At 47.2% G+C, this 15487-nt stretch overlaps 1 protein-coding gene across 8 annotated transcripts in view; it reads left to right on the top strand.

Moving 5' to 3' along the window:
* CACNA1A (calcium voltage-gated channel subunit alpha1 A) overlaps window positions 1–15487 on the top strand; it is a 373308-nt gene that overhangs the window by 256344 nt on the left and 101477 nt on the right. For all 8 annotated transcript variants that reach the window (XM_060415385.1, XM_060415383.1, XM_060415387.1 and 5 more), the window contains 4 exons: window positions 3286–3389; window positions 4485–4600; window positions 5792–5848; window positions 7538–7627. In XM_060415385.1, coding sequence (XP_060271368.1) covers window positions 3286–3389; window positions 4485–4600; window positions 5792–5848; window positions 7538–7627 — 367 coding nt within the window. The remainder of the gene's footprint in view (window positions 1–3285; window positions 3390–4484; window positions 4601–5791; window positions 5849–7537; window positions 7628–15487) is intronic.

A 15487-nucleotide genomic window follows, 5' to 3' on the forward strand; every position in this document is an offset into this window, starting at 1 on the left:
TAGGGTCCCATTGACAGGTCCTGGGGGTTAGGATTTCAACATACCTTTTGACAGGATATGCTGCAGCCCACGACAGGGATCTCGGACATGAGACTTGACCTCCGTTTGCCTCAGTTTCCTCACCCAGGAACATGGGAAGGATCACATACCACAATTTGTGAGAGGATCAAGTGGGCTCTGGTAGGCTGAGGCCCTGGCATCGTGAGTGTCTTTTATGCCAGGCAGCATCACGGGGCCAGGTGCTTTAAGTGCATCAGGAAGCTGGGGTGTAGGCAGATCCCGGGATGGAGGGCCTGCCTTGGTACCAAGGGACCTCAGCCACTTCTCCCCCATTCAGGCCTGCCCTCCTCCCCCCACTCCCAACCACTCTGTCTCCATGCCAAACCTGCCTCCTGAGGCAGCCCAGACTTTTTTCATCTGTTGGCCAGCGCAGGCTTTCTCTCCTGGGCTATATTTAGCCCCAAGAAATGGGAACAAAACGCCTCAGCCGCAGCAGTGCTGGAGGGGGAAACACAAAGCCAGTTCTGCCTTCTGTCCAGTCCTTTCTGCTGACCCTTTTCTTTCTTCCAGAACCTTCCAGAAGCAAAGCATTAGAACTGTCTTAGGACACAAATATGAGCTGGGACTGGCACCTTTATTGTCCCCAGAGCCCGTGTCCATGATGATAAAAGTTGGCTTTTTTGGTTTGTTTTCTTTCTTAATTATTGTGATGAAATAAGTATAACCTAAAATTGACCGTCTAATCCATTTAGGTGCCCACTTCATCGGCGTTAAGTGCATTCATGTTGATATAAATTGTTACCACTGTCCATCTCCAGAACTTTCTCACCTTGCAGAGCTGACATGCTGTCCTCATTAAACACTAACCCTCTGTCCCCCTCCCCCAGGCCCTGCCCACCGTTCTGCTTTCTGTCTCTGAATTTGACAAATGTGGGAACTTCATATGAGTACAATCGTATAGTTTTTATCCTTTCATGTCTGGCTTACTTCACTTAGTATAGTGTCCTCAGGATTCATCCACCCTGTAGCATGTGTCAGAATCTCCTTGCTTTTTTAAGATAAAATTAACTTTCTTTGAAAAAAAAAATCTTTGGGGGAGGTTCAAGTGAAATCAATATACAGAACACTTCACAAATCATAAGCAAGGAGCCTGATAAATTTTCACAAGCTGGATACATGGGTATAACCAGCACCCAGAATCAGGAACCAGAGCCTTCTCAGCCTCAAGAGCTTCTCTTCTTGCTCTCTCCTCAGTCACTACTCTCCCCAAAGGCTACTCCATCTAGACCTCAGATATCATTAGCTTGTTTGCCTGTTTCTGTATTTTACATGAGTAGAATCTTATATATCGGGCTGGCCAAAAAGTTCTATTGGGTTTTCTGTAACATCAGGTGGAGAAACCCGAATGAGCTTTTTGGCCGACCTAATATATGCTTTTTTCTGTCTGGCTTTTGCTGGATGCCAAGTCTGGAAGGTTTCATGTGATAAATGGCAGTCTTTCATTGCACAATATTCCATTTATTTATTTTCTCTCTTGTTGACAAGGATTCAGATTGTTTCCAGTTTGGGGCTGTTATGAAGATCACCGCTGTGAACATTCTTACGTATATCTTTGGCATAGACAAGTTCATGTTTCTGCTGGATAATATCCCAGGGGTGCCATGATCAGGTCATAGTGAAGGTGCATGATTAATTTTAGTAGAAAGTCCCATCCCATTTCAAAGTAGTACTATGTGTGATGGATTGTGCCTCTTCCCAAATTCACATGTTGAAGCTCTACCCCTTAGTACCTCAGAATATGACTTTATTTGGGAATGGAGTCATTACAGGAACAATTGGTTAAGAAGAGGCCATTAGGATGGGCCCTAATCCAGTATGACTAGTGTCCCTGTAGAAAGGGGAAGTTTGGACGCAGAGGCAGACATGCACAGAGAGAGAAAGTCAGGTACTGATGAAGACAGAAATCAGGGTGATGCAGCTGCAAGCCAGGGGGCCACCAAAGGTTGTCAGCAAACCCCCAGATACCAGGGGAAAGGCATGGGACATGTCCTCCCTCAGAGCCTCCAGAAGGAACCAACCATGCTGATGCCCTGATCTTGGGTTTCTGGCCTCAAACTATACGCCAGTAAATGTCCATTGTTTGAAGCCACTCGTTCGGTGGTTCTCTGTTACAGCAGCCACAGGAAACTCCTACACCACGTTACCCTCCGCTGACAGCATGTGAGAGTTCTAGTTCCTTCACAGACTCACCAGCACCTGGCGTTAACAGTCATTCTCCTTTTAGCCTTTCTGCAGGGCTGCAGTAGCACCGAATGTGCTTTTAAAGGTGAGCTTTTAAAGCCACATTTGGGGCCCCTACATTCTGCAGATGTCACAGAGCTGATGAAGCACCAGAAGGCTTCCCCCCCGCTGCCCTAGGACAGAGGTTAAGTCCATAGGCTCTGGGGTCCAGCCACCTGGTTCAAATCCCGTGTCCACCACTGTCTAGCTCTGTAAGCTCAGGCTTCAGTTTTGACTTCATGGGCCTCGTTTTCCACAATTCATGACAATAACATAAGGACATCATGAGGATTTAATGAGTAAATAAACCAGCATCAGTACTGCTTAGAAGGGTATCTGGCACAGACAAACAAAGTGCTCTCTAAGTGCTGGCTTTTATGTCTCTTTCTTTCTCTGGTCTTGATTTTCTTCCCCTCCTAACTTCCTCCTTGGCATAGTGTCCTGTTCTCCCAGAGAAGAATCTATTTGTGGACAATCCTCCCCCTTGAAAATTGACCTCGATAGGCTTTCCTGGCAGTTTTTCTGTGGTTGACATGGATGGGGCAGGCAATAGAAGAGGGAGGCACTTGAGGGAAAGGTTCATGGTCCTGCTGTCTAGCTTGGTGATTTAACCTAACCGTCAGACCCTGCCACCATGCACCTCCTCTCAAGGGAGACAGTGTGACTGTTTGGGAGAGAGGGAGGGAACTAAGGGTTTATTTCTACACTTCAGTGAGGTTTTCCCCTTCTGCTCCTGGAGTTTGGTGTGGGAGTCCTCCTGAGTTTCATGCTGGTTTCTGGTCCCCTGAAAACCTGTGAGTCGGAGGGAGCTTTGTCCTTCCAGTGGTACCTCTGTAGTTTCCCCCACTGGTTGATCTTGTGCTCTCTTCCCCTCTCTGGGCTACAAGGACTCTAGGACTCCACAGGCCAAGGGCATTTGAGGACAAAGCCCCTGGAGAACCAGGGCTACCCCTCCACCTAAGTCCCACTCGGTACTCACCTGCTTTCCTTCCTCACCCCTCATAGAGCAACGATGCCTCAGGGAACACTTGGAACTGGTTGTACTTCATCCCCCTCATCATCATCGGCTCCTTTTTTATGCTGAACCTCGTACTGGGTGTGCTGTCTGGGTAAGTCTCTGCTACTCCTCCCATCCCATTCCCCCATGCCATCTTTTCCCCAGGAAGAGGCCATCAAAACTTTGTTTTCATTCTCCAGGCACAGAATAGGTCTCTTCTCTTGCTTTGGGTTATTGGTCCATTATCAGCAATCCATGTACAGATGCTCAAGTTGTGCACTTTTGGGGACACCCAGTGAAGAGATTCATGGGAACTGAAGTCCAACCCAGACTTCACTCACTAAGCTTCACCCCTGGCACTGAGCTACTTCCAAAATGTAGCTCAGTGCTTTTTTTGAAGGTTTTCTCAAATTTTTCAGACCCACAACACAAAACACAAGAAAATTCTATAGAGCTTTAATTTCTATTATTTACATTTTTTAAAAAAATAACAGGTTGGGTTTTCCCCTTCCCTTATTTTCCAAATATAAAATTGTAGCATACAGTCAAACATGCATTTTCATAACACACGTTGTGCCCTACCCCCAAGATTGTTTTTGTGGCTTCATCATAAATGAGTTTAATTTTTCTCACTACAAGCCTGGGGATTGGTTTCCTGGCTCCATGGTGTCGTGATAGACCCCAGCTTCTTCTAGCTTTCCATGCTGACATCCTTATTAGAGACTTTAAATCTCATGAATTCTTTATGGTATCAAAATGGCTACTTCACACTCACAAGATAGGCATCTCACACTCCAAACAGGAAGAGGAAAAAGGGAAACCCGAAGGGTGCTATATCATGGAAGTGAGATTGCTGCAGAAATCTTCAGCTTATGTGTCACTGGCCTAACTTTAAAAAGGGATGGAACTATTCTTTAGCCAAGAGTACAGAGAATGAGAATGGTTTACAGCCAGCAGTGGTTGGCATGACATGGTTCATGGTTTTGGGGGGGTTTTTTTCTCTAACTGGGTGTAGTTGGTGGGAAACGTGGGAAGCTGGCAGAAATGCCCACTCCTATAGTATTCTGATCTTCTCCCAGAAGACCTGATTCCTCTTGTTTAAATGCACTGCCCTCCAGGGATTCTGAATCCACACACACACACACGCTTGCGCACACTCCCTAAAATTTCTGAAACAGCCAGACCTGACTCTTCTGCGCTTCTTCAGGGAGTTTGCCAAAGAAAGGGAGCGGGTGGAGAACCGGCGGGCTTTTCTGAAGCTGAGGCGGCAGCAGCAGATTGAACGAGAGCTCAATGGGTACATGGAGTGGATCTCAAAAGCAGGTGAGGCCCTTTCATCCCGGGGCCCAAGAACTGAAATCCCATGTCACGGAGCTCACCGGGAGTCACGCATGCAGTTTGGAGATGGATGAGGGGAGGGGATAGAGGATCTGAACTGGTAGTCCCGATGTTTGGCAACAGGAATCCAGAGAGATGAAGCCAGGACATGACATAACATTATACTCGAGAGCTCTAAAACCAGACATTGGTTTAGATCCCTACTCTGCCACCGCCTAGCAATGCCCTGTGCCTCAATCTCCTAGCCTGTTAAACAGAGATCATGATGGTACCTACCTCATAAAGCTGTAATCTAAGCTAAGTGCTTGAACGTCCCTGGCTGTCCAGTGGGTAAGACTCCACACTCCCACTGCAGGGAGCATAGGTTCAATCCCTGGTCAAGGAAGATCCTGCATGCCAAGTGGCCCAGCCAAAAAAAAAAAAGAGAGAGAAAGCAGTACCTAACATACAGTAGGTATTGTACATGTTCATTTGTTTGGTAATTCAGACAATTATGGGGCACCTGCTGTATGCCAGACAGTGTTCTAGACACTGAGATTTGATCTCTGCCTGCAGGGCTCTGATAGTCTAATGAGAGAGACAGAAAATAACCAAACACACATAATATTGGGTGTTGCTAAATGCTGAGAGGAAAAGTAAAACAGGGTAGGAGGCAGGAAAGAGAGACAGCAGGGTGATCAGAGAGAGTCTCTCTGAGGAGGTGACCTCTGAGCAGAGACCTGGGGGAAGTGAATAAGGAAGCCATGTGGATGTCTAGGGGAGGGGCCTTCCCCCCAGAGGGAACAGCAAGTGCAAAGGCCCTGGGGTAGGAGCAGGGTGGAGTCACAGCAGGGAAGCCAGTGGGGCTGGGGCAGAGTGAGGGGGAGAGCAAGAGGAAAGGAGGATAGGGAGGTGACAGGGGTCAGATCAGGCAAGATCTTATAAGTTGTGGTTAGGAGGTTGGTTTTTATTTTGAAGCAGGTAGGGATGATGTTGGCATTACAACCGTTGCTTAAGTGGGGCTGGGAGTCAAAAGCAAGTTAGCAAGCACATCTCTGGCTGATAGAGTTGTCACTCAGCAAGGGGAGACTGGAGTGCCTGGGAGGACTCTTCTCCTTTCCCATCCAAGGGAACCCATCCCCCGGAGAGTCTTCCAGATGCTGGAGCGTAAATTAACTATGTGCTCTTGCTCTTCAGAAGAGGTGATCCTCGCCGAAGATGAAACTGATGGGGAGCAGAGGCATCCCTTTGATGGTAACTGCTCTGAACCTGGCTTGGGGGTTGGGATGGGTCCCAGGGAACACAGGAAGAGTCAGAGCTGGGGAACGGGTTGCTTCTTTCTAAGGGGCCTCCAGGGGATGGATGTTCAGGGCCCAAGTGTTGCCAAGAATTAACACAAGACTGGGTTGGGCTCAGGAAGATATGGAGAATGGTGAGGCTCTGTTTCCTCAAGGGATTTCAGGACTTTTGACACAGGGTTCCTGTTTCCTGCCTGCCCTGTCTGCTTTGACCACGTGCCCATCTTCTGCTTTGTGCCTCCATTTTCCTCATCTGGCAAATGGGTGTGATAATTACCATACCTACCTGAGTTGATTGTTTATGACTATTACATTAAGTATGGCAGATAGAATGCATAGGACAGTGTCTAGCTTGGGGTCAGCCCCATCTATGTTCACTAAGTAAAATAAATGATAGTCATTTCAGGGACTTCCCTGGCAGTCCAGTGGTTGAGACTCCCTGCCTCCAATGCAAGGGCCACAAGTTCAATACTGGGTCAGGGGACTATGATCTCACATGCCACAAGATGCAGCCAATTTTTTTTTTAAAGTAATTTCAGCAATGGAAGTACCCTGGTGGTTGGTCCAGTGGTTAGAACTCAACGCTTTCACTGCAGTGGCCCAGGTTCAATCTCTGGTTGAGGAACTAAGATCCCACAAGCCATGCACCATGGCCAAAAATAAAATAATTTCACCAAGAATCCAGCTTACTATTAAGGACAGTTGTCTTACATTAGAAATTTGACTAGACAGAGCAATGATTGTGGATTGAAGAAACCAGGAGTGAGAAGGAAGGAAAGGAGAAGGGGCTCCATCCTAAGAGTAACAGGGATTTTACTCTTTGAGAGGAAAGACATTACCCGTAAATGAAAGTGAAAGTCACTCAGTTGTGTCTGACTCTTTGCAACCCCATGGATTGTAGCGTGCCAGGCTCCTTTGTTCATGGAATTCTCCAGGCCAGAGTACTGGAGTGGGTAGCTGTTCACTTCTCCAGGGTATCTTCCCAACCCAGGGGTCAAACCCAGGTCTCCTGCATTGCAGACAGATTCTTTGCCATCTGAGCCACGAGGGAAGCCCAGGAATAATGGAATGGGTAGCCTATCTCTTCTCCAATGGATCTTCCTGACCCAGGAATCAAACCAGGGTCTCCTGCATTGCAGGTGGATTCTTTATCAGCTGAGCTACCAGGGAATGGGGGTGTCTAAATCACTTTATTGGAAGTGTGTCCCTGAACTCACTGTCCCCTGGAGAGCTCTTGGGGTGTAGAACTTAAATATTAAGGAAGGGCTTCCACAGTCCCAGCCAGCCTGGCAAGTGTGCTAAAGGTTAAGAGGGTGGGCTGTTTTCATAGGCATCTACATGTCCCATCCCAGGACTCCTAGAGGGAAAATGTTGACCAAGAGCCCAGACAGATTAAGCAGGAACTTGGTTCTCATCTTTACCTCATGGGCAAAGTCATGTAACCTCCCTAAGCTTCTGTCCCCACATCTGTGAAATGGGCATACTGTTACTTCCCATGAAACCAGACTGCCACGTGGGTGAAATCCAACAACATGGAGAAAGTCCCTAATAGAGTGCCTGGCACCCAGGGACACACGTGGTCAATGTCATTGTTATAGCAAAAAGGGTAACGTCTTTTTCTCTTGCCGTGTTTCCATTGTTGGAGCTCTGCGGAGAGCCACTATAAAGAAGAGCAAGACAGACCTGCTCAACCCCGAGGAGGCTGAGGATCAGCTGGCCGACATTGCCTCCGTGGGTAAGTCCCCCAGCTGCTGCCTGGCCATCATTTATTACTATTACCTGTGAGATGGAGATGAGGGCTTGGAGCTGCCTGGATCGGGTCTCAATTCTGCCCGTTCTCAACTGTATTTCCTGGGGCAGATGACATGATTATGGGAATAACAACAGTGCCTGTCTTCTTGTATTGTTGCAGGGAGAAGTAAAATTAAATAACGCACATAGAAGTAAAGCTAAATAACCACCGGATCTATGTCAAGTAAAACTAAACCGCTGGACCGCACTTCCCTGGTGGTCCAGTAGTTAAGAGTCTGTGCTTCCACTGCAGGGGTTACAGGTTCAATCCCTCGTCAGGAACTAAGATCCCACATGCCTTTTGGTCAGCCAGAAAAAAACACATATAGCATTTAGAATACCATGTGACAGAAAAGAAGGTCCCCGTGATGTTGGCTAATATTATTCATGAGTAATGTTATTATTCATTAGTGCTCACTCGGGAGGCCACTGTTACTGAATGCCCAGTTGTGAACAGGACCGAGATCAAATCCCTACCCTTGTGGAGCTTGCAGTCCAGTGCAGAAACTAGATATTAGGCAGGTAATTACAGACATAAGCTTGTGATGATAACGGCACTGCAGAGGAGATGCTCCTCACTCAGCCTGCTCTGGAAGAGTGGAGTGTGGTCAGAGAGGGCTTCTTGGAGGAGGTGACATTGTTCTGAGAACCAAAGGGAAGATAGGAGTTTGCCACAGCAGTGGTTGCAGAGTGAACCAGGCAGAAGGCTGTGCCCAGGCAGTTGTTGGTTATCGCCAAGGACAGAGTTTGAGGTGGGAACATTTGTCTTGCCTTTTTGCCCCTCTTGGGTGAGCCTGTTGCTTTGACCTTCTCTAAGGAGGTTCTATTATTTTTTGAAACTGAGTCTTCATTGCTGCACTCAGGCTTTCTCTAGTTGCAGCAAGTAGGGGTCTAATCTGCATTGCGGTGTGTGGGCTTCTCCTTGTGGCGGCTTCTCTTGTGCAGCACAGGCTCTAGGGTGCTCGGCCTTCCGTAGTTGCAGCACACGGCCTCTGTAGTTCCGGCCTGCAGACTCTAGGGCGCACAGGATTAGTAGTTGTGGTTGTCTGGCTTAATTGCTCTGGAGCCTGGGTCGAACCTGTGTCCCTGCATTGACAGGCAGATTTTTATCCACTGAGCCACCAGGGGAGAAGGCAATGGCACCCCACTCCAGTACTCTTGCCTGGAAAATCCCATGGACAGAAGAGCCTGGTAGGCTGCAATCCATGGAGTCGCAAAGAGTCGGGCACGACTGAGTGACTTCACTTTCACTTTTCACTGTCATGCATTGGAGAAGGAAATGGCAACCCACTCCAATGTTCTTGCCTGGAGAATCCCAGGGACGGGGGAGCCTGGTGGGCTGCCGTCTATGGGGTCGCACAGAGTCGGACACGACTGAAGCGACTTAGCAGCAGCAGCAGCAGAGCCACCAGGGAAGTGCCTGAAATAGCTTCCTAAAAATTGCAGTTATGAAGGGAATTCCCTGATGGTCCGGTGGTCAGGACTCTGCACTTTTATTGCCAAAGGTGCAGGTTCAGTCCCTGGTTGGGGAACTAAGATCTGACAAGTCACATGGTGGGGCCAAAAAATAAAATAAAAATTCTAGTTATGGGGCCTCCCTGTGGCCCAGTGGTAAAGAAACCACCTGCCAATGCAGGAGACATGAGTTCAATCCCTAGTCTGGGAAGATCCCACATGCCGAGGAGCAACTAAGCCTGTGCACCACAACTTTTGAAGTCGGTGAGCCTAGAATCCATGCTCCGCAACGAGAAGGCACCACAGTGAAAAGCCGGCAACTCGAGAGTAGTCCCCGCTCACTGCAACTAGAGAAAGCTGGTGCAGCAACAAAGACCCAGCATGACCTAAATCAATAAATGATTTTTTTTTTTAAGTCGAAGTATGAAGAGTGGATGAGAGAGCTTCCAGGCAGAGGAAGTAACAGGAGACTCTGAGAGGAGGAGACATTAAGGCTGAATGGGTATCATGTGGATGGAGTATAGAGGCAAGGCTGGGGGAGGGAATTCAAAATATACACGTGTTTTGGGGAATTCCCTGTCAGCCCAGTGGTTAGGACTCCGGACTTCTATTGCAGAGGATACAGGTTTGAGCCCTGGCTGGGGAACTAAGATCTCGCAAGTTGAACAGCACGGCCAAAAATAAAAATCAAAACGTACTTGTGTCTAATCCCTAGGAACCAACTACTTCATACCCAGGTTGCTTCACTCACCCCTAGTTTATACGCTTACTGCTGAGTTTCAACATGATTTCCACGCCATCCCCCACCCCAGAGGGTGGCCGCACTGTGGCCTGCTCAGCCTTAGCTTTATTAGATGGTATTTGAGTTGTTTCCCATTTTTGCCTTTACGAGGAGCACTGCTGGGAGCGTTTACGTACAGTGACTCCTCCCACCCTTTGGGAGAATTTCTCTGGGGATAATTATAGGATCAAAGATATTAACAGCTTTTCAACTCATTATTCACAGAGCTGTTCTGAGTTTCAAAAACATTGAACCCATTTATAAACCTGCCAAGTATGCAGACGCTTATGGACTGTCCCACCCCGGCCATTGCCTATTACATGTTTGATTTCCTTTCTGGATAAATCAGTTTGTAATGATACCTTAAAGCTTGTTTTCATTTGCATTTTTAATTTCTAGCCAAAACACTCTTTTTCCTCATAATGATGAACAAATCCTGCTTCCACTAGTGGATACATCTGCTTCTGTCCTTCCAGAAAATTCAAGAATCAGGGTGCTCCGTCATTGCCCTGTGCATTTGATTAGTTACGTCTGTCCCACAACTCTCCCGTTTAAGTTGCCCAATGTTCTAATCGGTTATGTTAAATTTTGATAGGCAGCCATTTTTGCCTATACCACATTTATTAAATGCCAGGCACTGAAAACACGGGGTACCCAAGTCAAGCTCTCCTCAGTGGATGAGACTCAGTTGTTGTTCAGCCGCTAAGTTGTGTCCGACTTTGCGACCCCACAGACTGCAGCGTGCCAGGCTTCCCTGTCCTTCACTATCTCTGGGAGTTTGCTCAGACTCATGTCCATTGAGTCGGTGATGCCATCCAGCCATCTCCCCTGTTCTTAATTAACAGGGAGATACTATTTGTCATCAGTCCTTCTAGAAAAGATGAAGTATTACTACCCAGTGTTGGCAAAGACGTGAAAAAATGGGCATAGCCTTATGCTGTTGGCAGGAATGTAGTTTGCAGTATTTTCTGATGTGTGGTTGGGCGTTATTTAATTGTTGATGTTTATATTCTTTGACCTAGAATTTTTGCTTCAAAAGATTTCTTCATTTATGCCAAAGATCTATGTACCAGACTCTTCTTAGCAGCCCTCTTTCTGGTAGTCAGGAAAGTAAAAACCAGAAACAACCCATGTGCCACAAAGTAGGGAGGTGGTTAAAGAAATTATATAACATTTATATACCATCGAATACTCTGCTGCCAGGAAAAAGAATGGAGCTGTTATGGCATGGAAAGATGTCTGAAATATATTTTTTGGTGAAAAAATAGCAAGTTGTAAAACACCATGTGAAATATGTGGCCTCATTTTTAAAACAATATTAAGAAATGTGAGAGGTACTTAAAGATGTGGAAACTGAAGGGATTGCAGAGGATTTTCACTTTCTTCATGACATTTTCCTGAAATGAGTGGATTAGTGACAGGCATTACTTTTTAAATTTTTATTTATATCAGGCCTTAGTTGCAGTACACAGGATCTTTGTTGCATCATGCAGAATCTTCCGGTACAGCACACAGACTCTCTAGTTACGGCATGTGGGATCTTAGTTCCCCGACCAGGGATAAAACTCCCGGCCCCTGCATTGCAGATTCTTAACCACTGGAGCCCCAGGGAAGTCCCCAGGCATTACTTTTGAAATCAGAAAAAAATAATTAGATAAATTTAAAGTTACTTAAAAGCAACAGAGTCTTAATTGTACATGCGTGCTAAGTCGCTTCAGTCTTGTCTGACTCTTTGTGACCCTATGGACTGTAGCCTGCCAGGCTTCTCTGTCCATGGGATTCTCCAGGCAAGAATACTGGAGTGAGTTTCTATGCCCTCCTACAGGGGATCTTTCCAACCCAGGGATCGAACCTGTGTCTCTTACATCTCCTGAATTGGCAGGCAGGTTCTTTACCACTAGCGCCACCTGGGAAGCCCACAGAGTATTATAAAGCATCTAAAGGCTGTACAAGGCAGGGAGGAATTTGTCTGGTGGAAAAGTACACAGGATCTTCGTTGCATCATACAGAATCTCTCGGTACAGCACACAGACTCTCTAGTTACGGCTTGTGGGCTTAGTTGAAAAGAGGCGTTTTTTAAAACTGGGCTTTGTATGGAATGGGGAGAGTGTTATCAGTTCGCTGGGGTGACCATAATAAAATAGTGCAGGCTGGGTGATTTAATTCTTTAAAAACAGAAGCTCAACTTCCTCCTTGTCCTGGAGGCCGGAAGTCCAAGATCAGGGTGTTCTGAGGACTGGTTTCTGGGGGGACTGTCTCCTGCTTGCAGGTGGGCATCTTCCTGTGTCCTCAGTCTCTCCTCCTTGTGTGTTGTGACCTAATCTTCTCTTCTTATAAGGACTCCAGTCATAGAGGATTAAGGCCCACCCTGACGATCTCATTTTAATTGAATTATGTCTTTTTGAACTTACTTATTTGGGGCTGTGCTGGGTCTTCATTGCTGTGCCAGGGCTTCCTCTGGCTGCAGCGAGCGGGGGCCACTCTCCAGCTGCGGTGCGCAGGCTTCTCATTGCTGTGACGTCCCTTGTTGCAGAGCACGGGCTCTAGGCATGCGGGCTTCGGTAGTTGCAGCTCATGGGCTTAGTTGCCCCATGGAATGTGGAATTTTCCCGGACCAGGGATCAAACCCTTGTTCGCTGCCACTAGACCATCAGGGCAGTCCTAATTTAATTACTTCTTAAAAGGCCCTATCTCCAAAGACAATTGCAATTCAGAGACACCCGAGGGGCAGGCGGGGGTTAGAACTTCAGTCTATGAATTTAGGGGATGATATGGTACGGCTCCTAATGAGGGGATAGTGAGAATGACCCTGAAAGCCACGGTGGATTCACAGAGGGTCTTTCTGTGGCTGACCTAAGAAAACTTGGAGAACCCATGTTCAAGGCTGGCATTTGATGAACATGTGATAAAAGGAAGATAAGAAACCAAAGTAGAAAGCTGTCAGACTGAATAAGGACCAACGCTGTCCCGCAGCACCTCTGTTAAGAAAGCAGCTGAGGGCTTCCCTGGTGGCTCAGTGGTAAAGAATCTGCCTGCCAGTACAGGAGACACAGGTTCAATCCCTGGCCCAGGAAGATCCCACACGCCATGCAGAACCTAAGCCTGCGTGCCACACCTGTTGAGCCTGTGCTCTGGAGCCCAGCTATTGAGCCCACGTGCTGCAACTGCTGAAGCTTGGGTGCCCCAGAGCCCGTGCTCCACAACAAGGGAAGTCACTGCAATGAGAAGCTCACGCACTGCAAGGAAGAGTCGACCCCACTCGCTGCAACTCGAGAAAAGCCCCCGCAGCAACAAAGACCCAGCACGGCCCAAAAATAAATAAATAAATAAATAAACTTATTTCTGAAAAAGAAAGAAAGAAAGCAGGTTGACTTTCAACTTTGTCAATAGGTTTAAAACACAGGCCAGTGGCTTGGTCTCCCAGGACAAGGTTTGCTACAGGCAAACCCACCTAAAGCCAGCTCCCTTGCCTGGTAGCTCAGAAACCCACAGGAAGGGGCTCCTATGCTGGCAGAGACTTCCTAAATAATCTTGAGAGAGACCTCTGAAATTCCAGGGCTCTGGCAAGGAGACACCTTCACCTTTGTTTCTCTCTGTAAAATAATAATGTGTTTCAAAGTCAGGCGGGAACAGGTGGCATTTTGCCCTCGTATTACTTTGCCCAGTAAATGCGGTCTTTAAGATCTTTTTTGTATAGTTCTGTGTATTCTTGCCACCTCTTCTTAATATCTTCTGCTTTTGTTAGGTCCATACCATTTCTGTCCTTTCCTGTACCCATCTTTGCATGATATATTCCCTTGGTATCTCTAATTTTCTTGATGAGATCTCTAGTCTTTCCCATTCTTTTGTTTTCCTCTATTTCTTGTAATTGATGATTCTACCATGCTGTCAGTTGGTAAACATATCACAAAACGGTCTCATATAGGGACTTCCCTGGTGGTCCAGTGGTTAAGAATCTGCATTCCAATGCAGGGGACACGGGTTCAATCCCTGATCAGGGAACTAAGATCCCAGTGCCACGAGGCAACTAAAATCCGAGTGCTTGCAACTGGAGAAGCCTGTGTGCCTCAATGAAAACCAAGAGAAGGCGAAAAAAAAAAAATTATCTCATGTAGAGTTCATCAGCTAATGTGAAATATGGACCTAGTGCCGTCACTAGGAAAAGTTGAACCACGAATGGAATCTGCCATCATGGCACCAGTATTTCAGGAAAATCAGATTCCCTTTAGGTGATTTTAAGGACAGAAGTTCAGCGTGGGCTGTGTTCATTTGCTAGGGCGGCTGTCACAAAGTATCACAAGCTGGGTGGCTTAAAACAACAGAAATGTATTCTCTCACAATTTTGGGGACCAGAAGTCCAAGCGGAGATCAAGATGTTGGCAAGGGCTGTGCTGCCTCTGAGGGCTTCGGGGACAATCTGCCCCCATGCTTTTCTTTTAGCTTCTGGTGTTGTCGGCAGTCCTGGGCTCCCTTTGGCTTTCGCTCACCTCGTTCCAGGTTCTGATCCTGTCATCACGTGGTCCTTGCCTGCGTGTCCCCTTGTCTCTTCTCCTCTTATAAGATTACCAGTCGTTGGATTAAGGCCCACTCCAATCAGGTCTGACTTCATCTTAATTTGATGGCATCTGCAAAGACCCTATTTGCAAATAATGTCATATTCACGGCTACTGGGGGTTCAGACTTCAACCCGTTACTCGAGCTCTCTTTTTTTGTTTTTTAGCTGTGCTGGGTCTTCGTTGCTGCCAGGGCTGGTCTCTCGTTGTGGCAAATGGGGGCTTCTCTCCAGCTGCAGTGTGAGGCCTTCTCATTGCGAGGGCTTCTCTTTGCAGGGGCTTCTCTGATTGTGGACCGCAGGCTCTAGAGCGTGAGGGCTTCCGTAGTCGTGGCACATGGACTCCAGAGCACAGGCTCAGCACAGAAAATGGCAACCTACTCCAGTATTCTTGCCTGGGAAATCCCATGGACAGAGAAGCCTGGCAGGCTACAGTCCATGGGGTTGCAAAGAGTCGGATAGTACTTAGCAGCTGAGCATGCATGCAGCGTCGTCTTAGGGTTAGTTTTAAAATATTTATTTACTTATCTGTTCGTTTGTTGTGCCACGTGGACTTCGTAGCTCCGCAGCCGGTAGGATCTTCCCAGACCAAGGACCGAACCTGTGTCTCCCGCACTGGCAGGTGGATTCTTTCCCTCTGAGCTATCAGGGAAGCCATCGACACACTTCTTCAATGGACAGTTCAACCCACAACTTGGGAAGCACCTATTCCAATTCACCAAGAATTCGAAGGGCATACAAATTGCCAAAAATCCTGAAACTAAGCCTTCGTAGGTGGCCTACTGCTATCCCCGCTGTGAAATATTCCAGACTAAGACTGGCCACCTCTGACTTTTGGCTCTTTGAATGCAGCTGATCTGAGCAAAATGTATTCCATACTCACACATTAGATTTGAAATACTTTAGCTCCAATACTTTGGCCACCTGATCCATAGAGTTGACTCATTCATTGGAAAAGACCCTGATGCTTGGAAAGATTGAAGGCAAAAAGAAAAGAGAGCTGCAGAGGATAAGAT

Source organism: Ovis aries, chromosome 5 (assembly GCF_016772045.2).
Source record: "Ovis aries strain OAR_USU_Benz2616 breed Rambouillet chromosome 5, ARS-UI_Ramb_v3.0, whole genome shotgun sequence".
NCBI lineage: Eukaryota > Metazoa > Chordata > Mammalia > Artiodactyla > Bovidae > Ovis > Ovis aries.